At 38.7% G+C, this 21,431-nt stretch overlaps 1 protein-coding gene across 6 annotated transcripts in view; it reads right to left on the reverse strand.

Annotated features, from left to right (window-relative positions):
- The window catches only part of LOC136874078 (uncharacterized), a 309,462-nt gene that overhangs the window by 52,486 nt on the left and 235,545 nt on the right, over positions 1–21,431 (reverse strand). For all 6 annotated transcript variants that reach the window (XM_067147606.2, XM_067147608.2, XM_067147604.2 and 3 more), the window contains one exon: positions 7,067–7,188. In XM_067147606.2, the coding sequence (XP_067003707.2) occupies positions 7,067–7,188 (122 nt within the window). The remainder of the gene's footprint in view (positions 1–7,066; positions 7,189–21,431) is intronic.

The following is a 21,431-nucleotide window of genomic DNA, read 5'->3' on the forward strand; positions in this document are numbered from 1 at the left end:
GCGATAAAGTGGAAATTTCATAAGGAAATCCAAAATGTCAGGGTTCTCAGAGGGGCCAACCTCGACTCGGACCACTACTTATCTAAAGTGAAACTGAAGATCATCCCCAAGAGTAACTTTCAAAGAAAAAACCTTGCATGAAGGAAATATGATCCGGAAAAAATAAAGGAGAACAAGGAGGACTGGGGTAAGTTAACCAGCGACCTAGGAGGTCAGGAGTGGAAGCAGATGGAGAAGAGTCTTATAACCAAGGCAGAGCAGCTTGCGCCTGTTACCAGGACGAAGAAACACAAATGGTGGAATGAAGAGTGTGATAGACTACTTGATCTGAGGAAGAAGGCGCGGCACATCTGTAAAAAGGACAAGCGTACCTGGCAACGCTTTGTGGAAACTAGGAAGATGGTGTCCAAGGGGATCCAGAAAACGAGATCCAAACAATACTAACTCATTTAGAAAATAACAAGGCATCGGGGGAAAATCAGAGAACAGCTGATCTATGGAAGTACGCAAGCAAAAATGCAACTGTCTCACTCCAAAAACTTTTTGAAGAGATTTGGAAGAATGAGGTTATTCCAGAAGAATGGAAAATGGCCCTGATATACCCTCTTCACAAACAAGGTTTGAAAACAGATCCCAACAACTACAGAGGGATTTCACTGGTGGATGTAACATACAAGATATTGTCCAGAACATTACTGCAAAGAGCTGAACCTCAGATTGCCAACTTGGGGAGTATCAAGCAGGGTTTAGGAAAGGAAGATCTTGCCCTGAACAGATCTTATACCTCAAACATTTTAACATACCAGAAGCAGAGGGCGAAACCGTATATAGCGACTTTTGTAGACTTCCAAAAAGCTTTCGATTCCATAGAGAGAGTCGTTGTTCAATATTTTGGAGGAGTTTGGCTTGGACGGGAAAACTTTAAACATCATCAAGGAGATGCTCACGAATACGTCAGATTCATGGGCAAACTACCAGAACCTTCTGAGGTCAGATCAGGGGTCCGGCAAGGGGATGGTCTCTCCCCTCTTGTTCAACTGTGCACTTGAAAAAGTTATGAGGGAATGGAATGCAAGAACGAGAGGGGGAATAAGACTTGGAGCAATAAACAAAGGAATCACGAATAAGTGTTTGGTATTTGCTGACGACTTGGCGCTGCTCGCAGAAACATGGGAGGAAACAAAAGAACAAATCGCCAAATTACAAGAGCAGGCGGGGAAGATAGGACTTAAGATTTCTTTCGAAAAGACGAAGATCATGATGAATATACTTGACACTCCTAAGAGAATTAAAGTAGGAGCTAAAAAAAAATAGAGGTGGTGAAGAGTTTCAGGTACCTAGGGGAATGGACTGAATGGAACAACCTTGAAGAGAAAGCAATGGAAGCAAGAAGGAACAAAATGGAACTAGCTTTCCAAAAAACCAAAAACACATACAATAAGAAAGCCCTCTCTTGGAACACCAAAATAAGGCATTATAACACAGTAATTAAGCTGGAAGCACTCTATGCAGCAGAGACACTAGTCATAGGGAGGAAAGGGCAAATGGAGAAATTGGAAATCAAGGACAGGAAAATTTGGGTCCCAAATTCCAAAATAACAAACAAGTTTTTTATAGAACCTAATCCCTCTATGTAAAGTCGGAGAGACTGTAGGATACCATGAGGAAAAGGAGGACTGATTTCTATGGACACATATTCCAAATGAATCCTGACAGATTAATTAAACAGATCTTTGACTTCTTTTACAAAAAAAAAAAAAAAAAGCTAAACCCAATTGGTTTAAGGAAACTGAAAATGATCTGAGAGATCTTAAGATTACCAAATTCATGTTAAAGAATGGTACAGCCAAATCCGTGACCAAAGACAAAACTAAGAGGTTCCAAGTTAAGAACAACACCAGAAAACAGATTCAGATCTCAGAGGAGGAAAGGAGGAGGAGATCAGTTAGAATAAAGAACTATTGGGAGAAAAAAAGAGCACAAGCATCTAAGAAGTGATTGATCTGATGTACCCCCAAGATGGGTGATTCAAAATGAAGAAGAAGACAGTACGGGAATATATTCTTTATTTATTCCTAAAAATTACAATCCTTTTTTTAATAATCGAATGCAAAGTATGCAGTATACGTGCATACACAATCTTCACGTTGATAAAACACCACTTCATTTTTGAAGAACATTCCATTTCGAACAGTGGCAGAAAAGTTACTAAAAGTTTCTTACATCAACATGGTATTTAAGAAGCAACTTTAACCTCACGTCGTTGCGCAACAGAAGAATAATTATTTCTCTAAAAACGTTAAATAAAATCGTAAGAAATAAATTTAATTCCATAGAACTCCTCAATTTTATCTCCTTTCATGTTCCATGAGCTGGAGCTCGCATGAACACAGTATTTCAAGTTCCAAGATCTAGAACATCTCATCACTTGAACTCGCCATTTATTAAAATGCTACGATTTTACAACACATTTGCTGCAGGAAGAGATTTATTTTCAAAATCACACTCTGTCGTTAATACACATTTAAAGGCCTGTGTTTCTAATTTCTAATTTATTAATTCATACTCCTTTTTCTATATAATACGTGCTCTTTAATGTATTTATTATTATAGTCACTTACTACTCTAGTTATATCCTTGTTTCAATTCCAGTATTTTTCATAGTGTAGAAATAATCATTGGTATACTCTGGGTTGTCATTTTCTCTGTATATGTGTTTTCCATTCATTCTTCTTCCTTGTCTTTATTACCTTCAACATTATTATTATTATGTATTATCTTTACTTACATGTATGCAATGGTGATATGTCGTAGACTGATGACTGTTCACTAGAAACCCAACCATATCCCGTAGATTACATTAGCAGTTTGCCTTTATCTGCCATTACGAGTGCTAATGTGAATCAATGCATTGTTTCACTTAAAACACTGCTACGAGCGCTAATGTGAGTTTCACTTAAGCCCATATAAACTACATAAGGTGTAGACATTTTCCAAAACATCAAAAAAGGCCTGAGGATATTGAACCAACGAACACATTACAGAAAGAATTATGTAAATAAGTTGATTTGGCTAGGATTTGAATAAAAAGGTAAATGAGTAAAGAAACACCGATTTTAAGCTTGTTTTTCTGGAACTGCATTTAGGTCAGAAGTGATTTTCTATTTATTTATTTTTCCCCCCAAGTTCGATGGAGATATTCAAGACTAACAATTTGAAACCTTTGAGCCCTTTAGCCCTTCAATTTTCGGCACACAAGTGAGGAAATTGCTTAATTTTAAGTTTTTTTTTTTTAAATACGGGGACCCTACTTTGTCTGCTAAGAAATGTTTTCAACATTAAAACGATACAGTATTAAGTGAATCAATTCAACTCAGGATACCATGTTTTGATGGTGACATTCTAAAACTTGTTTATACACAAGAATGAAGATAATGATGTTTACAGATGATGTGATATGGGGAGAAGATGAGGAGGAGGTACAACACCACCTGAATGCACTGAATAGAAGGACTGAACAATGGAGATTGATCAATGTGGAGAAGAGCAAGACAATGGTAATAAGTAGAAGTAAAAAAGGAAAAGGAACTATCAAGATTGGAGACAAGGAACTGGAAATAGTAAAACACTTCAAATACTTGGGAAGTGAACAGACAGAAAATAGAAGACTGGATATGGAAATTAGTAGAAGAATACAAGGGAGTGCCTTTTACCACCAAGTACAGAGATTAATATGGAAAAAAGATATGTCATATGAAATGCAATATGTGTACAATATACCGTATTTCACGGCATAATCGTCGCACTTTTTATACCAAAATTTTCGAAAAAAATTGTACGGTGCGACCATTATACGATGAATATTTAATACCAGTATTTGTATTACTCAAAAAATGTATTTATAACTAAATTGTATTTGATACAAATTTAAGATGCACGTAATACTCGCGTTTATACATCAAAATAATTAAAATAGTCTAAAACAAAATTCATAATTTTTCGCAACAATTCGGCGAACGTTTTTCCAACCTGAAAATAAAAATGAACGTATTAAGTTAATTTGTCATTAATTTGAGTATTAAAGTTAAAATATTACACTTGCAAAAAATTATCGCTTTGTTGTGAAATGCGGACTTACCGGTACGCAATTTATTCCAAATCTTCGGTGTCGCTATCGCAGGTTTCGCTATCTGATGCGCCGTCCTCGCCTCTGTTAATACCAGTATCAGATTCTTCGTCTCCCTGCCACACTGTGTCATCTTCGGAACCGTGTAGTGCATTCGAAATCCCAGTCCTTTTGAAGCTCTTGGAGACTAGTTCAGGTGGTATAAGATCCCAACTCTTCTTCACCCACGAGCATAACAAGTCCAAGGGTGGACGCCTGATATTTCTGGCGGGCGTCAATTACTGATCGCCGCTCATCATCCACTCGTTGTTAAATCGACGTAAGTGGTCTTTAAAGGGTTTATTAACACATACGTCTAGTGGCTGCAAAGCAGATGTTAGGCCACCAGGAATGACTATCTGTCGTGTCTTATTTGTAGTGAGAATTTGCTTCACTTCGTTCACGAGGTGACCTTGGAAACTAAAACAAGCAGAGCTGGTTGTTTTAGTAGTGCACCAGGTCTTCTATTCCACACAGTTTTAACCCAGTCCAGCATGAGTTCTACGTCCATCCAACCCTTTGGTTGCACTCGTACATGAATTCCACGGGGAAACTGTATATTCTTAGGCATCGTTTTCCTCTTGAAAATGATGTAAGGCAGCAACTTTCTCCCGTCAGCTGTAATGGCTAGCATTACCGTGCATCGCAACTTCTCACTACCGTTGGTTTTCATTAATACACTCCGTGATCCTTTTAGCGCAATAGTGCTGTTGCGAGGCATATCAAAAAAGATTGGAGTCTGATCGGCATTACCGATTTGAGAAAGCAAGTACGAAGTTTCCTTGCGCAAACGTATGACAAATCGGTGAAAATTTACAATCTTGTCCGTGTAATCAGCTGGCAACTTTTGGCTTAGTGTTGTTCTCCTTCGCACTGACAGATTGTGTCGTCGCATTAACCCCTTAATCCACCCACGAGTCGCCTTAAACTGAGTTACCGGTATGTTGTGTTTGCGCGCTACCTCCTGTCCCTTAATTTGTAACATTTCATATGATACACTGCAGCCATTGTTACATATTTCACTGACGTACCTAAACACTTCTTCGTCAATTATAGGAAACTTCCCTGTTTTAGGACCTCTAAACGCGCGTCTAGAAGGGTTTGTGCTTTTTAGCTTGTTTTTTACTTTCCGCCAGTCACGCACCAACTTTTCACTCACAGAAAATTTTCTTTCTGCAGCTCTGTTCCCGTGCTGTTCAGCGAAGGCAATTACGCTTAGCTTGAAGCCCGCAGAATAGTTTCTATATTTACCCATAATCGCTTATAAATGCTTCACACGTTAATGTTTTGCGATATAAATGACTTTCCGTAATTGTTCACTATTAAAACAAATTATTTCTGCAAACACCCAAAACACAAATTAAAAACTTAAATTCTCACGCACACATGTCTACAGTAATCACGTAAATCTGAAACAAATAAATGCATCTGTGATCTGTCCATTCCAGAGCAGCCAATACTGTTAGGCAGCAAGGAAGCATGCAACAATTTATCAGTTTAGCTCGTTGGTTGCGACACACTACTGCGCTTGCGCAAAGCTCGCAAACCGGAGCTCTAGCTAGCGTGGTGTAGATCTACTGTATAGTTGACTGTATTCCGAGACGTCAGTAACAAACATTCATTTTTTTCAATTTCTTTTAAACATACGGTAATTAGGTTAATATTTCTTCCCAGTAATTGATGATTTTACATTACATTACTGACGAGTTTATAAAATAAAACTTTAATAGCATTGGATAATAATTATCTTGACTGCTTGGATAAAAGTTTTCATCCCATGCCCGGGCACTTATGACGTAATAGTAAGATAAGAGTCTAGCGATGACAACTGAGACATTGTACATAATTCGGCTGAATAATTCCGTGGAAATCTGCGTTATCGTCTTGGATTTCACTTCGTGCGCAATAACACAGGAGCCGGCCCCATGGTGTAGGGGTAGCGTGCTTGCCTCTTACACGGAGGCCTCGGGTTCAATTCACGGCCGGGTCAGGGAATTTTACCTGTATCTGAGGGCTGGTTCGAGGTCCATTCAACCTACCTAGCCGGTATTTCCTGGCGACGTTGCCGATAAGCGATAACTTACAGCCTTACGTATTTCAAATGGGAACTCATAATATGTAGGCGGTGAATAAATAGTACACTGTCTCGCGAACACGTTGTCAAACTGCCGATAGCCTACCGGTAAGCATAATATGTAGGTGGTGAATAAATAGTACACTGTCTCGCGACCACGTTGTCAAACTGCCGATAGTCTACCGGTAAGCCATGCGTCGTACATATACCGGTATTATTTATTCATACGTTGTGCAACATGTCGCAAACGTGACTGTGTTGCCAAATTGCCCATAAACCATACACGTATTTAAATTGCGCATTCATGTGCAACTTACGTTGCAGTTCCATTTACCTTTTAACCAGATTAGTGAACAAAATTTGGACGTGCGACGATTATGTAATTAAAGTTTTAAAGTCCGATTTTTGTATTGAAAATAAAGGATGCGACGATTACGCGGTGGCGACGATTATGCCGTGAAATACGGTACACTTTCACGTAGTATCGGATTTCGGAAAATATCAAACAAATAAGCTGTAGTGTGGATATCATCCGCACAAAAGCAAGTTTTGAACAAACTGACTGCCATTTCATACAGATTTTAATGTGTATGGGGTTTTCCCGACTTTCACGAAAAATCAGATATAATGACAAACTGCTAGAGTGAGTACATTTTTCACTGTTACGAATTCTTGCTATAATGCACTTCTACTGTAGATGCAAAAAAAATATTGTAGAGGTAAGATACTACTAGCAGTGCTAGTGGTGAGGGTGGAAAGGAGGTGAAATACAAAAATAGAAAAAGACCCGTATTAATGTAAAATCTAGAAGAATAAAGAAAACTCACAGAAAGAGATTGTCCATTACGTAGTCATAATCAACACGGCTTCGATCTGGAAGGAAACAAGCACTGAAGACTATGATGGCATTGTGAGAGCCTGCTGCTAAGTAGCCACCATGAGACAGGACCTACGGAAAAAGAAACTGTTAGTTACATGCAATGCAAAAGACCTAGGACACTCTTGAAAAAGTATGGCAAGTTGCATCATAAGTACAGTAAATAAAAAGTTTACGATCGACACTATCATGGAAGAAATAATAATAATGATGTTACAGAATCCTTCAAGGAAAAGTGGCCAGCAGATGATGCAGAACGTACCCACTAAGGTATGGAATTTATAGTCTGCTACAAGATACTCAACTCAGTCATTGACTATACCTCCCTCACAGGGATGTAGTGGAAACAAAAATAGGTTTCAGACTCACTTGTGAAATGACAAAATTAAATATGAACATTCACGTAAAGGACTGCTTAGAAGGGCTTTGGACCAAGGACAACTGTCACCTCCCAGCCAAGTACTTCAAAAGCCTGCTCAAATTTTACCAACCCAGTGAAGAATTTGACTACCAGTAAACAACACCAAACCTAGGCTGCCTACCTCCTTCAGTGGAACAAGTTGGTCAAAATCATCTATCTTCTCAAGAACAAGGCATAAAGGACTCTACTGTGGCCAAACTCTGGAAGTGAGCCACCAGCAATGCAGTGAACTATGTTCTCTGAGATAATTCAGAACACCTGGAAAAAGGAGAAGTTAATATCTACCATCCAACACGGGCATTGAATCAACTGGACAGTCAACTGGAGGAATACCAGGGAATCTGCAGGAAGAGCTAATCCTCTACAAAGCAAATTCTCTAACCTTTAAACAGTACTAGCCTACTCCAAGACCAGAAGCCACAACTTGGTAGTTACGTTTGTTGATTTGTAAAATTCTCGAGGAACCAGAACTAGACAACGAAACTCAGACTACTCCTACGAGCCCTAACTGGCTCAATTCAGAGGCAAGATCTTGGAAACTTTCAAGATCAAAACAGGGGTCAGACAAGGTGACCGACTTCTCCACTCATCTTCAACTGCATCCTAGAAAGTTGAGAGAGAAATGTGCAAGGAACTGATCATCTTGAGAGTACACAGTGGGGTCTACCTGGGTCGCAAGAGGGAAGAGCTGACGTGGCATTGATTGTAATCTCTGGAAATGGCAGTGATCCAGGTCAAGTGTCTCAGAAGACAGGTAGCCAAAGTAGGACTTCCAGGGTCACTGGAGAAAAAGTACTTTACCAGCATCAAAGAGGCTAACAGAGACATGCCACTAGAACAGAGTAAAATCAAACAAGTGGAGAAACTTAAGTACCTCCGAAACTGGACTGAAACAAACTTGTCAGAGAAAGCAGCAGGGTTAACAAGGCAGAACTGATGTATCGACTGACTCAGAACACCTACAAGAAGCAATGCCTGTCAACCTATATGAAGCTTTACTACACAAGTCATCTGCCTAAAAGCCTTATATGCCATGGAATGTGTCACTAAACAGAAAAGGTCTGACTGAAAAATTGGAATTTTGTTATAGTGGAAGCTATTTCTTTTCAGTTAATTTAAAACTTATGTTCTTCAGTTTGTCAAAACTAATTTATGAATAAATAAAATTAGAAAATACCTGAAAAAGGGAACATACAATATTGGATTAAACCTGAAAGAGGAACAACTTAATTTTTTTTTTTTTTTTTTTTTGCTAGTTGTTTTACGTCGCACCGACACAGATAGGTCTTACAGCGACGATGGGACAGGAAAGGGCTAGGAGTGGGAAGGAAGCGGCCGTGGCCTTAATGAAGGTACAGCCTGGTGTGAAAATGGGAAACCACGGAAAACCATTTTCAGGGCTGCCGACAATGGGGTTTGAACCACTATCTCCCAAATACTGGATACTGGCCGCACTTAAGCGACTGCAGCTATTGAGCTCGGTCTTAATTAAATTACAATGACATGTTTCATTCTTGAAAGAACATCAGATTCTATCAAATCACACCTTTAAAAAAAAAAAATTTATGAATGGATTAATATCACTGAGAAGTGTAAAACCATTTATGTTAAACCTGTGTAAAATTTTACAATAACTGCTTGAATGTTATAACATATTAATAAAGTACTCCTCAATGTGGTTCTCCTCTCCCCACTGGTGCACATAGTAGCACCATGTTGCACAATATGTTGACACCGACATTGTGCCAGCTGGCTTGTTCACTCTAACTTTGTTACATCATGCTCTGGTGATAATGTGGGTCTTCCTGGGGGACGACTACTACTACTTCAGGTAAAGTGTTTTTGTCCGTAGTACGTGATATAATACGAGGTTCAGTCTTAATTAAATACTTCTAATACATGATTTGTATCTGTTTTGAGTTCTAAATGGAACAGTCTAATTTCTATTGGCAGGGGAAACATTTCTGTACTTTTTTTGGTTGAATTTAGGTATAATGTGTTGTATTATCTGTCAATAAAATTATACTGAGGAGTCTGAAAAGAGAAAAAGGGGTTATATTAAGTCGAAGAAAGCTTGCTGAAATGATACTGGGGTTATTAAAATGTTTCAAGTACTAACCTCCCCACTGGTTCCAATGGCTCCTGTTCATATGCTGTCCGCTAGTTGAGTGTTCGCGTCGAGCAGCAAACCAGTAGGCAGGGATGGTATTGTGGTGGATGGAACTTGTGTTTGGTGGGGGTTTGTGGGTTTTTCAGCTCCATTTCTTCGTGAATCTATGTTTGAAATTTCCTTTACAAGCATGTTTATGTTATCTGCGATCTCAATGATGTTGAAATTACGGTTTTGTTTCTGATCTATTTCTATGTAAATTAATTTGGAAATGTTCATTCGGTTTCCTTTCCTTATGGTATGTAAAACTGTTAGGTCTTCCTCTATTGTAGTGAATTTATGGTTTGAGTCTTTCTGTGAGCTCATGGCTGATTATCTGTCGTTTTTCTACTTTTATATGGTTCTAGTATTGAATTAAAAAGTTACTTCCCATTTTTCCGACATATGTTTCACATTGCGCGCATTTTAGCCTTTATATTCGAGAATTCAAGTATCTGTTATTTTTGCATAATGGTGTGGTGGTTGTACGATAATTGTCAGTGTTGCTTGTGTGGAACACTATTTTGAAATTAAGCCTCTTAAAAATGTTGATCTGATAGATGTTTTTGTTGTTATAATTAAAAGTGGCAAAGTTCTTATTATTATTCTTTTGATCTTTTTTAAGTTGTTTCTGAGGGGGGTTTTTTCTGCTTGATAAACTGTCACTGTACGATTTTGAATATCTGTTGGTGATTGCAATTTTGTGTACGACATTTATTTCTTTTTGGAGGTCTTTTTTTTTTTAAGTCCTTTTTTTTTAAAGGGAAATAATGTATGCTCTATTGTGCATACTTAGAAATGAACTCTTTTTGTGCATTTCTGGGTGGTAAGAATCCTTCCTTATGGTGTTGAGGGTTTGGATTTATTTTCTGTATACTGAGTGGGATAAGTTTTTGTTTTGCCTTTCTCTTGTTAGGTATAAGAAATTAAGTTTTTTTTGTTGTTTTCAGTTTCCAGTGTGAACTTTATAAGTGGATCTAACTTATTTATTTGTCCTAACATATCAGTGCTGTTGATAATTTGTTGCTCTATTACCAAAAATGTGTCATCCACATATTTGATGATACTTGTTTAAAGGGGCCTAACATCTAGGTCATCGGCCCCTAATGGTACGAAATAAGATGAAATGTAATGTCAATTTAAAAGTTCAAAATTATGCACTGACCAGAATTAAAAAACGTGATGATTAAGAATGAATGGATGGATATGAATTTAAAACAATCAGTGGACCAAACCCACAATGCCCCACTTTCCCAGAAACTATCGTAAAGCAGTAGTATTACTGACCAAGAGACTGCTTCTAAAGCACAATCCTGAATCGATGATGCTTGTTGTCTAAAGGGGTCTAAAATTCAGATTAACGTCCCCTCACAATGGTACTTACCGCTAGTAAAGTAGAACCGTAGTATATGTCATGTTACGGTACTAATCAAAAGCAGCGTAGACTCGCAGTATTCCACACATTTTGGTACTACTCACAGGTAATGTAACACGCGCATGTAACGCAGACCTATGGTGTTTCTCACAATGCGGCGCCACTTACAGGCAAAGCAAACCTAGTGTTCCTCACATAGGTACTCTAATCACAGGGACTCGTACTAACTCGTGGTGTTCCTCACATACTGTTTACTAATCATAGGCAAAGCAGACCCACGGTGTCACTCATATAGTGGTACTAATCACAGGTAATGCCCAGATCCGTGGTGTTCCACACATAATGGTACTAATTACAGACAATGTAAGCCCGTGGTGTTCTGCATGTAGTGGTACTAATCACGGGTACTGTAAATTCCACTCTGATTCACATTCTGTTGCTACTAATCACAAACTTATTGTGTACCTAATACAGTGGTACTACTAACAAGTAAAGGCGATCCATGGTGTTCCCCGCATGATGGTACTAATTACAAGTAGTTTCATGGTTCTAATTCGATCATCCCTTGGTCGCCTCTTAAGACAGGCAGCGGATACCATGGGTGTATATTTCGTCTATGTCCCCCGACCACAAGGGATTCCATATATTTGGTATTATTTAGTATTTTGTATTCTTCTAGATATTTCTGTAAATTTCTGCAAGAATCCAAATGCTGGTGCTCCCAATGGGAGTCCCTTTTATTGCTGATATATTGTTAAATACATATTAAGAGTGAGGTCGAGGGTGGTCATAAGTTCATCTATTTCCTGGTACCTTAGTTTGCTCTTTTGCATTAAATTTTTCCTAATTATACTCAGTGTTTCTGAAACTGGGATATTGGAATACATATTAGTGAAAATACATGGATTTATAGTGTAAGATGGTTTCATTTTAATGTTTTTTGTGGCATTGCAAAATTCTATTGAGGTTTTTATTTATGTCTTACTTTAGACATGCAGTGTTTCGTAAAAAATGTAGATAAATTGTTATGTTTTTTAAAGCAGAACCCTTTCTAAAGCTAATTATTGCTCTTATGGTGTAACGGTTCAAATCCCGTTACAAGGTGATATCTGTATTATATATATATAATTCGCTGGGGCCATCAAGGACCACGTTAAGTCTTGTTGCATTTGACACTGAACTTGGCCTTCTTTAGAGCCCAAATTTCCCCTCATTCTTTGTGAGTGGGCCTGCTTACGCTCCTCTGTCCAAGGGGCACCGTGTCTTCTCTTCGGTTGCTCGTCTCGGTTTAGCCCGTTCGTCAATATTTTCTTGCGGAAGAGATCTCTGTTAAGGGCGTCTTCAGCTGAGATATGTAGCATTTGAAGGTCTTCTTTGGTATTTCTAAACCAGGGAATTGTGGTTTTGGGGTTTAAATCAAAAAAGTGAAATATTTCTTTAGTTAACTTTCTTCCGTCCATTCTTTTCAGATGACCGTAAAATCGTGCCCGTCTTTTTCTAATTGTATCAGTAATTTTCTCTATTTTGCTGTAGACTTCCTTGTTGGATCTCTTTTGATGGACTCCACTTCTGTACTTTGATCCCAAGACTCCTCTCACAATTTTGCGTTCTCTTTTCTCCAGTTCTTCAAAGAGTCCTTTGTTGGCATTTAGAGACAGGGTTTCGGCTGCATATAGAACTACTGGCTTCAGAACTGTTTCATAGTGACGTATCTTGGTGTTTTGGGAAAGGCATTTTTTGTTGTAGATTGTGTGGGATGTTTGGTAGGCTATTTCCAGTTTGCGTACTCGCTCCTGAAGTGCTTCTTTGTCCAGTCCATTTTTCATGATGATCTCACCCAGGTATTTGAATTTGTCTACTTGGGTGATGTCCCCGTATTTTGTATGGAGTTTTGGTGGAGCCTCTTTGATGTTAGTCATTACTTCTGTTTTCTCAAACGATATCTGCAAACCAGTTTGTTCGGCAATTTCCTTTAAAATTTCAACTTGAGCTCTAGCGGTTTCTATGTCGTTTGAGAGAACAGCAATATCATCGGCAAATGCTAAGCAGTCTGTTGCGATCCCCTTAGATTTGGTTCCTATTCTCAATGGACTGTAGTTGGTTTCCTGTAATCTCACCCGCCAGGTTCTGATGATCTTTTCAAGAACACAGTTGAAGAGTATCGGGGATAGCCCATCACCTTGTCGGACTCCTGTTTTGATGTCAAAGGAATGCGAGAGACATCCGTGGAACTTCACCTTGGATTTTGTATCGGTCAGGGTGGCTCTAATTAATGCCAGCAGTTTCAAATCAACTCCAAATTCATTTAAGATGTTTAGCAGGACTTCCCGGTCAATGGAGTCGTACGCTTTCTTAAAGTCCACAAAGACAGACACATACTGCTTGGACCTTAGTGCACAATATCTGATGATCGTTTTGAGATTTTGGATCTGTTCAGCTGTTGAGCAACCTTTTCTGAACCCTCCTTGGTATTCACCTATTTGATGTTCGACTTGTGCTTCCAAACGCTCCAGGATGGCAAGTGATAGAATTTTGTAAGTCACGAGTAGCAAAGATATTCCTCTGTAGTTGTTGATGTTCTTCATGCTGCCTTTTTTGTGTAATGGATGGATCAAAGCTATTTTCCAATCTTCGGGTAGGGTCTCCTTGTTCCAAATTTCTTCTATTTGCTTTTGCAAGATATCAAGTGATTCCTCTGGGGCATATTTCCATAGTTCTGCTACTACTGAGTCTTCCCCCGGCGCTTTGTTATTTTTGAGACGGGCAATGTGGCGCTTGATTTCAACTCTGTCGGGTGGTCTGGAATCTGGGTACCTGAGTAAGGGTTCCTTGGTTTCAATGGGGCTTTGCGGTTTAGAGCAATTAAGTAAATTCTTGAAGTAGTCTGCCAGAATGCTGCAATTTTCTTCATTTGACGTCGCCAGTGAGCCGTCCTTTCGCTCAAAGCATAGAGATGGTGGTTTATAGCCAGTGAGTTTGCGTTTGAAGGCTCTGTAGTACTCTCTGCTTTCATTCTTCCTAAAGTTTTGTTCTATCTTTTCAATGAGAGATTTTTCGTATTTACGTTTCTCAGTTCTGAACACCCTAGCTGCTTGGGCACGTTGGGTTTTGTAGGTTTCCCAATCATTTTCTGATTTTGTAGAGTAGTACTGTTTCCACGCATTGAGTCTTTCTTGGAGGACTGATTCGCAGGCACCATTCCACCAGGCATGCTTTTTGCTTCTCTTGATTTCTGCAACGTCTTTGGCGGCCTCAAAAAGGAGACTTTTGGCGTTGTTAAAGTCACAGTCATTTGGTCTAGCCTTCTCCTGGAACTTCTCGACCCTTTGCCGAAGTTTATCATTGTCGAAGCGTGTGATCTGTTTGGTTGTCTTCCTTGTGTTTGCGGGAATTGGTTTGAATTTGATAAGAGACATATAATGATCTGAGGCCACATTGATGCCTTTCTTTACCTTGACATTCATAATCTCAGGGCTGTTTCTCCTGGAGATTGCAACATGATCAATTTGGAACTCTTCGAGAGCTTGGACGGGAGAACGCCAAGTCATTTGCTTTCTGGGTAGATGGCGAAAGTGGGTCGACATGACCTGCAGGTTGTGATTTTCGCAAATGGACACCAGTCTTTTGCCGTTGGGATTGGTTCTTTTGTGAGCAGGGTAATTTCCTATAACTTTCTTGTACTTCTGTTCACGACCTAGTTGGGCATTGAAGTCACCCAAAAGAAGCTTGACATGGTGTTTGGGGATTTTGTTTAATTTTTCATCCAGTAGGTCCCAGAAATTATCAACTTCGTCTGGATCAGACTTGTTCTTATCGTTTGTAGGAGCATGTGCGTTAACTAGGGCGTAGGTTTTGTTCGCGCATTTAATTGTGAGTATGGACAATCTGTCACTCACAGGTTCGAAATTTGCAACCGATTTAAGGATCTTGGTTCTAACAGCAAACGCGGTTCCAAGCATCACAGCTCCATTGAGGATTCCTTTTTGCGCTTTGCTCTTGAAAAATCGGTAGCCTTCGGATTCAAAAATCTCTTCATCTGGGTACCTTGTTTCCTGTAGGGCCATTATGGATATCTGATTTTCGTGAAGAGCTTTGGTGAGGGTTTTCAGCTTGCCAGTTTGTGTAAGTGAATTTATGTTGAAAGTTGCTAGAAAGGTTTTAGATTTTGGCCTGAGTTTTTGACTCTTCGGGGTACACCGAGACGCTCCGACTCGTCTCTTGCATGATGTCGAGTCTCTCCCAGAATCCGAACGAGACTCGTGCGCCGTGGCTTTCACGACGAGGGATTTATCCGAAGATTTACCCCCTGGGGTATGTTTCTTGAAATGTTGTGCCATCATGCTTTTTGACTTGACTTTGCTTTGGACGGGTACCCATCCTTTTACAACTAGGGTTGTTAGCCCTAGAGGTTGCCTCAAGATGTTTTCTGGCTTCTGGTCATTTACCAGTCTTCGCCGTAACCCTGGCAAGGGACCAGTTTTTTTTTCACGGTGGTATTTTATTTCCCTACTACCCTCTGACTCTGCTGGCGGCAGAGCCAGCGAGCTTCCCCACTTCCAATAGGACGCGCCCGATCGAGGTAACCGGTAAATCCCCACACGGGTATCTGTATTATTATTATTATTATTATTATTATTGTGTCTGTACTATTATTATTTTATCTGTGAGATTACTATTATTGTATTATAATTATTATTCAATTCCATTCAGCAATGCTTGTCGCTTGCGTGATTGTAGTTAAATGTATGCATATATGTGTGTGTAGATTAACACTAAAAACACGTACAGTGAGAGTCGCTAGATATCAGATGTTGGATATGACATTGCTACACTGTGCAATACTGCTGGCGTTACTGCTAAGTCATCGCTACGTAATCGTGCGTATTTAGCGCTGAGCTCGCGTTCTTGGTGATACCTACTGGGTGCCGTGGGGGATTTTGCCATAGGGTGTAATATTTGTCGCGAGGTGTCAACCAACATCTATAAAAGGTGGCTGCATATTTTAGCGTCAGTCATTATTCAATTGGAAGCAGAGGTCACAGTTGGTCGGAGAGTGAACGAGATGGAGTGGCCTCAGTCAGTCAATGGGAGTCATCAGTTAAACGGAAGGTGAAGAGAGAAGAAGTAAAGTGGATGGTGAACAGTGATGGAGTCACAGAAGGAGACACTTGCAATGAAGTCATACCGTGCAGACTTACCAAGAAGTCACAGGATATGGAGAAGAAGCAGTCACATGGATAAATCACCAAATTAGGCGTGACACATCTACAGTAAACACCAGATCTAAGGAATACATCGTAATTACACTCAAAGTGTTGAAGGTACAGTCAAGTGAACCAGTGAGGGATATATTTCGAATAAATTGTTAAATGTCCGGTCAAGAAGAATTCAAATTCATGCCTAGTTTCTTTCAGTTGCAATGTCATAATTTCATATTCTCATCTATTTTAATCGCAGCAGTCCTCACTATTTTATTGAAATTATTCCAAGAATATATTTTGTTCTATTAAATTAATTTAGCATTTCATTTCAATGACAGAATTAGATAACCTCAAATTTAATGGGGAAACCGAACGCCAATCTCCTTTTCCCAGAACTTATATGGTATGTTGTCAAAAGTCTTATTACCCCACACCCTAGAGATATTCAAGATTCTCATTCTATTATTGCTGCACTGAGTTGTAGCTGGCGCCCATTAAATAACGTATGTGTAAGTAAGCAGGTAAGAACCAAGTGCGAGTACAAGGTCCAACGACTGTGTAATTTATTTAATGAATATTAATTTTCATATACTTCAATTTTATTCAGATAAGTATGTTTGGATAGTAAGTAAAGGAGTTAGGAATATTACAATGGGAATGTCAGTTTAAGGTACAAGGGGGAGATAAAATATAAACAGGATTTTATTTTTTATTTAAATTAATTTATTGAAAAACACAAAGCAATTACAATTTATTTTTCCACGTAGTTTCCTGCTTTGGAAATGCATTTGTCCCAACACATGGGCAGCTTTTTGATGCCCTCATCGTAAAAAGAACAGGGTTGTGTCACCAGCCAATTGCGCACGAAGTCTTCCACACTCTTGTAATCTTCAAATCGTTGCCCTCCTAGAGCTTCTTTAAGCAGTCCAAACAAATGGAAATTGCAGGGCATTAAGTCTGGGCTGTAAGGAGGATGATCAAGTGTAATCCAGTGCATTTCCTGTAGCTTGGAGACAGAGCTGCAGTATGGGGCCGCGCATTGTCATGGAGGAATCGGTTGGTCTTGTCACCGGTGGTGAGTTGATAGTCGGCGGAATCATTTTTGATTTGACAAAAGAAACTAAGGAACTGACATTTTTGAAGAATTCAACTAAAATTTTTGTTGTTGTAAAAATTATGTAAAATTTGTGTGTTTTATTTCTGATGAAGTTGTATTTTAAAGTATTTTCAGGACTCACTGAAGAGACAATTATTTACTTAATCATTGACATTGATATTGGAGATCTCCAGTAATATGTTGGTTTGTAACCCATTTTTTGTATCACCCTGTAGTGCCACGTGGAGGCTTCGATCACAAAATCGCTGAGTTTCGCAATCGAAACCTCTAGAATGAATTTCCCACATTCCCATATATGGTGCTGTAATTCTGTTGGTGAAAATAACACTAATTTGTATTGGTGAAACTTCGGATCGAAACATAGGTAGCTTCCCTGATTGGCTGTTTGAGTATTTCCCAATTTCCGGCCTTTTGGCTCCTTAACAAGAGCAAGGCTCTGTTCAGCGTCTTTGGTTTTCGTACGTCGTAACGATCGGACGCACCTTGTAAGGTGGTCTGCTCACCGGCTCCAGCCATCGCAGGGTAAGCATGTTTTCTGTTCTCAAGTGTTAAATTAAAACGTAAATTCATTTGTTCGGAGTTTGCCTTAGATCCTGGTTTCCACCGCTTTTGATTTTGTAATGCCGTAGTTCGTCAGCTAGGCATATCCTTTATTTTGGAGGGAATTCCTTTTATTAACCTTTTGTGAATATGTAAACTTTAATTTTTTTCTTCCGAGTTGCCTCCAGTAATTCCGTATCAATTCAGTGCACACCTGTTGAGCTTTGCGTCCCTCACTGATGTGTATTAGGAGAGGACTGCTTCTCTATAGGCCCCTGCGCTAAATTTGTTTCCTTCCCTTGCAACATTTTTCAACTTGCCTTATATGATGTTTGTAATTAGGTCATTGTGCCCTTTAAATTTTCATTGTAAATTTCAACATCGAAATCATGCTCACTTATTTAAATGTTATTGTAATTTTGTGTAAATATTCACTTTCCTGAAGAAACACTGATAGGAACCTCGTGGTTCGATTTTTTAAAAAAAATTTATTATGTTATTTTACCTTGTGCACTTCATACCTTGGTTCTATTCTATATGTTGAGTAAATTAGACAAAGGGTTAATGTTCTCACGTTTCTTTCCCTACAACGTCACGTAAGATCTCGTCCTCTGTAGGGTTTCCCGGCCTGCTTCCCGTACTTCCTTTCTCTAGTTGTCATGTTGGTTATCCTGCGAAGCCACGTGTTGGTAAAAAGTAAAATGTTTTCCTGGTTTATCATCGGCTGATGTTCTTTAAGGTTTGTTATTTAACATTATCAAATAATTACGTGTTTTATATGTATCTTGTATTATGTGCTCTCTTCTGTTAAAAGGGAGGGTAACAGGTCTCATCTTTTGCGGCGATATGCAAACCTCGCCTTATTCAACAGATCACAGCAGTAAGCAGCACTGATTGTGCGTCGCTCACGCAAAAAATTAATCAGCAATAATCAGCATGAATGTTTCCATCAGTAACGCTGGTCCAAGGACGGCAATTGTGTTGTTGATTTTCCACACGTTCTCGTACTTCCTTGAACTTTTTATGCCAGGTAAAAACGTGTCCTTGACCACGTTTGATCAATGAACTGTGCAGTCAATCTCTGGCAAATTTCCGCCGCTGTAACTCCTTCACGAGCAAGATATTTTATAATTATGCGTTGTTCAGTAGTGGGGTGCACCTGTTGCACCGCCATCGTGAGTGTTACTGACGAAACGGCGGGAAATATCTAACAGCATGATCTCCCCACTCCTAACGGTACAGTCTAAGCATAGCAGAAGCACAGGGCCAGTCCTACCAATTGTTGATGTTCAGGAACAAAAATCCTGTTTATATTTGATCAACCTTTGTATTTTGGGTAGAGCTCTAGCAACTGGTAATCTGGGATTCATGTTGTTCAACTTAGATATTTCAAAAACACTAAGAATGAAATGCAAGTTTTTTAATAATCGAGTTTCTTTTGTATAGCATTTGTGAAATCTTTGTTGACTAATGAAAGTGTTGTTGGAAATTGTTTTTTTTTAATATATAATCTTTTTGTGCATAATGATTGAGAGATTGCCTTTATCTGCATCAGTAATTATCAAGTTGTTTTTAATTGTTTTAGTTAATTACTTGGCTGGGAAATTGGGGGATGTATTTGACTTCTGATTTTTGAAAAGTTCTGGAAGATTTTTCTTTACATCGTACATAATTTCAGTTTGTTCATCTTTTGGTATTTGAGATATTATTAAAAATAGAAAATACAACACATTATACCTAAATTCAACCGAGGTATAGAGGAGTTTCACCCTGCCAATAGAAATTAGACTGTTCCATTTAGAGCTCAAGGAGATACAAATTGCGTATTAGAAGCATCTAATTAAGACTGAACATCATCTACTATCACCTACAAAGGACAAAAACACTTCACAACCAGAAGTAAACAAACAAGTATATTATCAGTGTTAAACAGGTTTTTAAGGATTTTGAAGTTGCTTTAATGCATTTTTTATTGTCTGTGTCATTTTTTGTATGCTTTTAGCTGAAGATGTCTTCAAACAGAAACAAAACTTGTCCTAGGATACACATATTTTTAGTGTTAGTTATGTATCAATATAAAATAATAAACAGGAATTGAAAGGCAGAAACTACCTCCAAATCAAAGTTGAATTAGAGTCGATACAGACCATTATAATGAAATTTATAAACTGATACCTGCACATGCTAGCTGAGGCCATACGATGATGATGATGATTATTATTATTATTATTATTATTATTATTATTATTATTATTATTATTATTATTATTATTTGCGAATGAGCCCATTAGGACTACGCAAAGTACTTAGAGACAGGCATTTGCCTTTCTTTGTGCCCACACTTCCTTCATTCGTTTGCTGAGTGCTTCTTTTCTCTCTTGAGACCATGTTGTTCCGATCTTCTTCCTTGGTTCCTCCTCTTGGTCAACTTGCCACTTATGAACTTTGGCTCTGAAGATAACCCGGCTTTGGATGTCTTCAGGTGTAATTCCTGCCAATTTGAGATCTGTTTTAATTTTGCCAATCTATTTTATTGTGTCCGTTTTGGCTTTACTTCGGTTTTCATAAAATTCAACTATTTGCTTGGTAAGTCTATCTGGGTTCATCCTTTTTATATGTCCAAAGAATCTTAATCTGCGTTTTCTGATGTCGCTGTGAATGTTAGAAAATTGTTTGATTTCCCGTTTCCCTCTAAGGCGGTACTGTTCATCTACGAGTTTTGGGCCTAAAATTTTTCTAATGATCTTGCGTTCCTTTTTTTGAATATTTTCTAGATCAGTTTTCCTGTTCAAAATTAGTGTCTCTGATCCATAGAGGCATTCTGGTTTTATTGCTGTATTATAGTGTCTTAGTTTTGCATGCTTGGAGAGACACTTTTTGTTATAGATATTTTGGGTGAGTCTATATGCAATTTCCATTTTTTGGCATCTAACTTTGTTGGCTTTTGTTTCTATTCCATTCTCCTGAATTATTTCACCGAGATATTTGAATTGCTGGACCCGATTTATTTTGCCATATTTTGTCTCCATGAATTTAGGGGCTTCTTTGCTGCAGGTCATGTATTCAGTTTTTTCAAACGATATTTGGAGGCCGACTTTTTCTGCTGTTTCTTTCAGGAGTTCGATCTGGTTTATGGTTGTTGAAAAGTCACGAGTTAAGATTGCCAGATCGTCCGCAAATGCCAGGCAGTCTACTGCTAATTTGCCCTTACCAAGAGTGATTGGTTGGTCAATCTTGAGGACAGACTTCTGTTTGCGCCATTCCTGTATTACCTTTTCAAGGACGCAGTTGAAGAGTAGTGGAGAGAGCCCATCTCCCTGTCTTTTGATTTAACCTTAGATTTTGTGTCTGTCAATGTCTCTTTTACAATTACGAGTGTTTTCCGGTCTAGACCCTGTTCTTTTAATATCTGAAACAGTGATTGATGATCAACTGAATCATAGGCCTTTTTGAAATCAACAAAAGTACAAACTACATTTTTGCTACAAATTCTCTGATGCCTTAGGATTAAC

This window comes from Anabrus simplex, chromosome 5 (assembly GCF_040414725.1).
Source record: "Anabrus simplex isolate iqAnaSimp1 chromosome 5, ASM4041472v1, whole genome shotgun sequence".
In the NCBI taxonomy this organism is placed as follows: domain Eukaryota; kingdom Metazoa; phylum Arthropoda; class Insecta; order Orthoptera; family Tettigoniidae; genus Anabrus; species Anabrus simplex.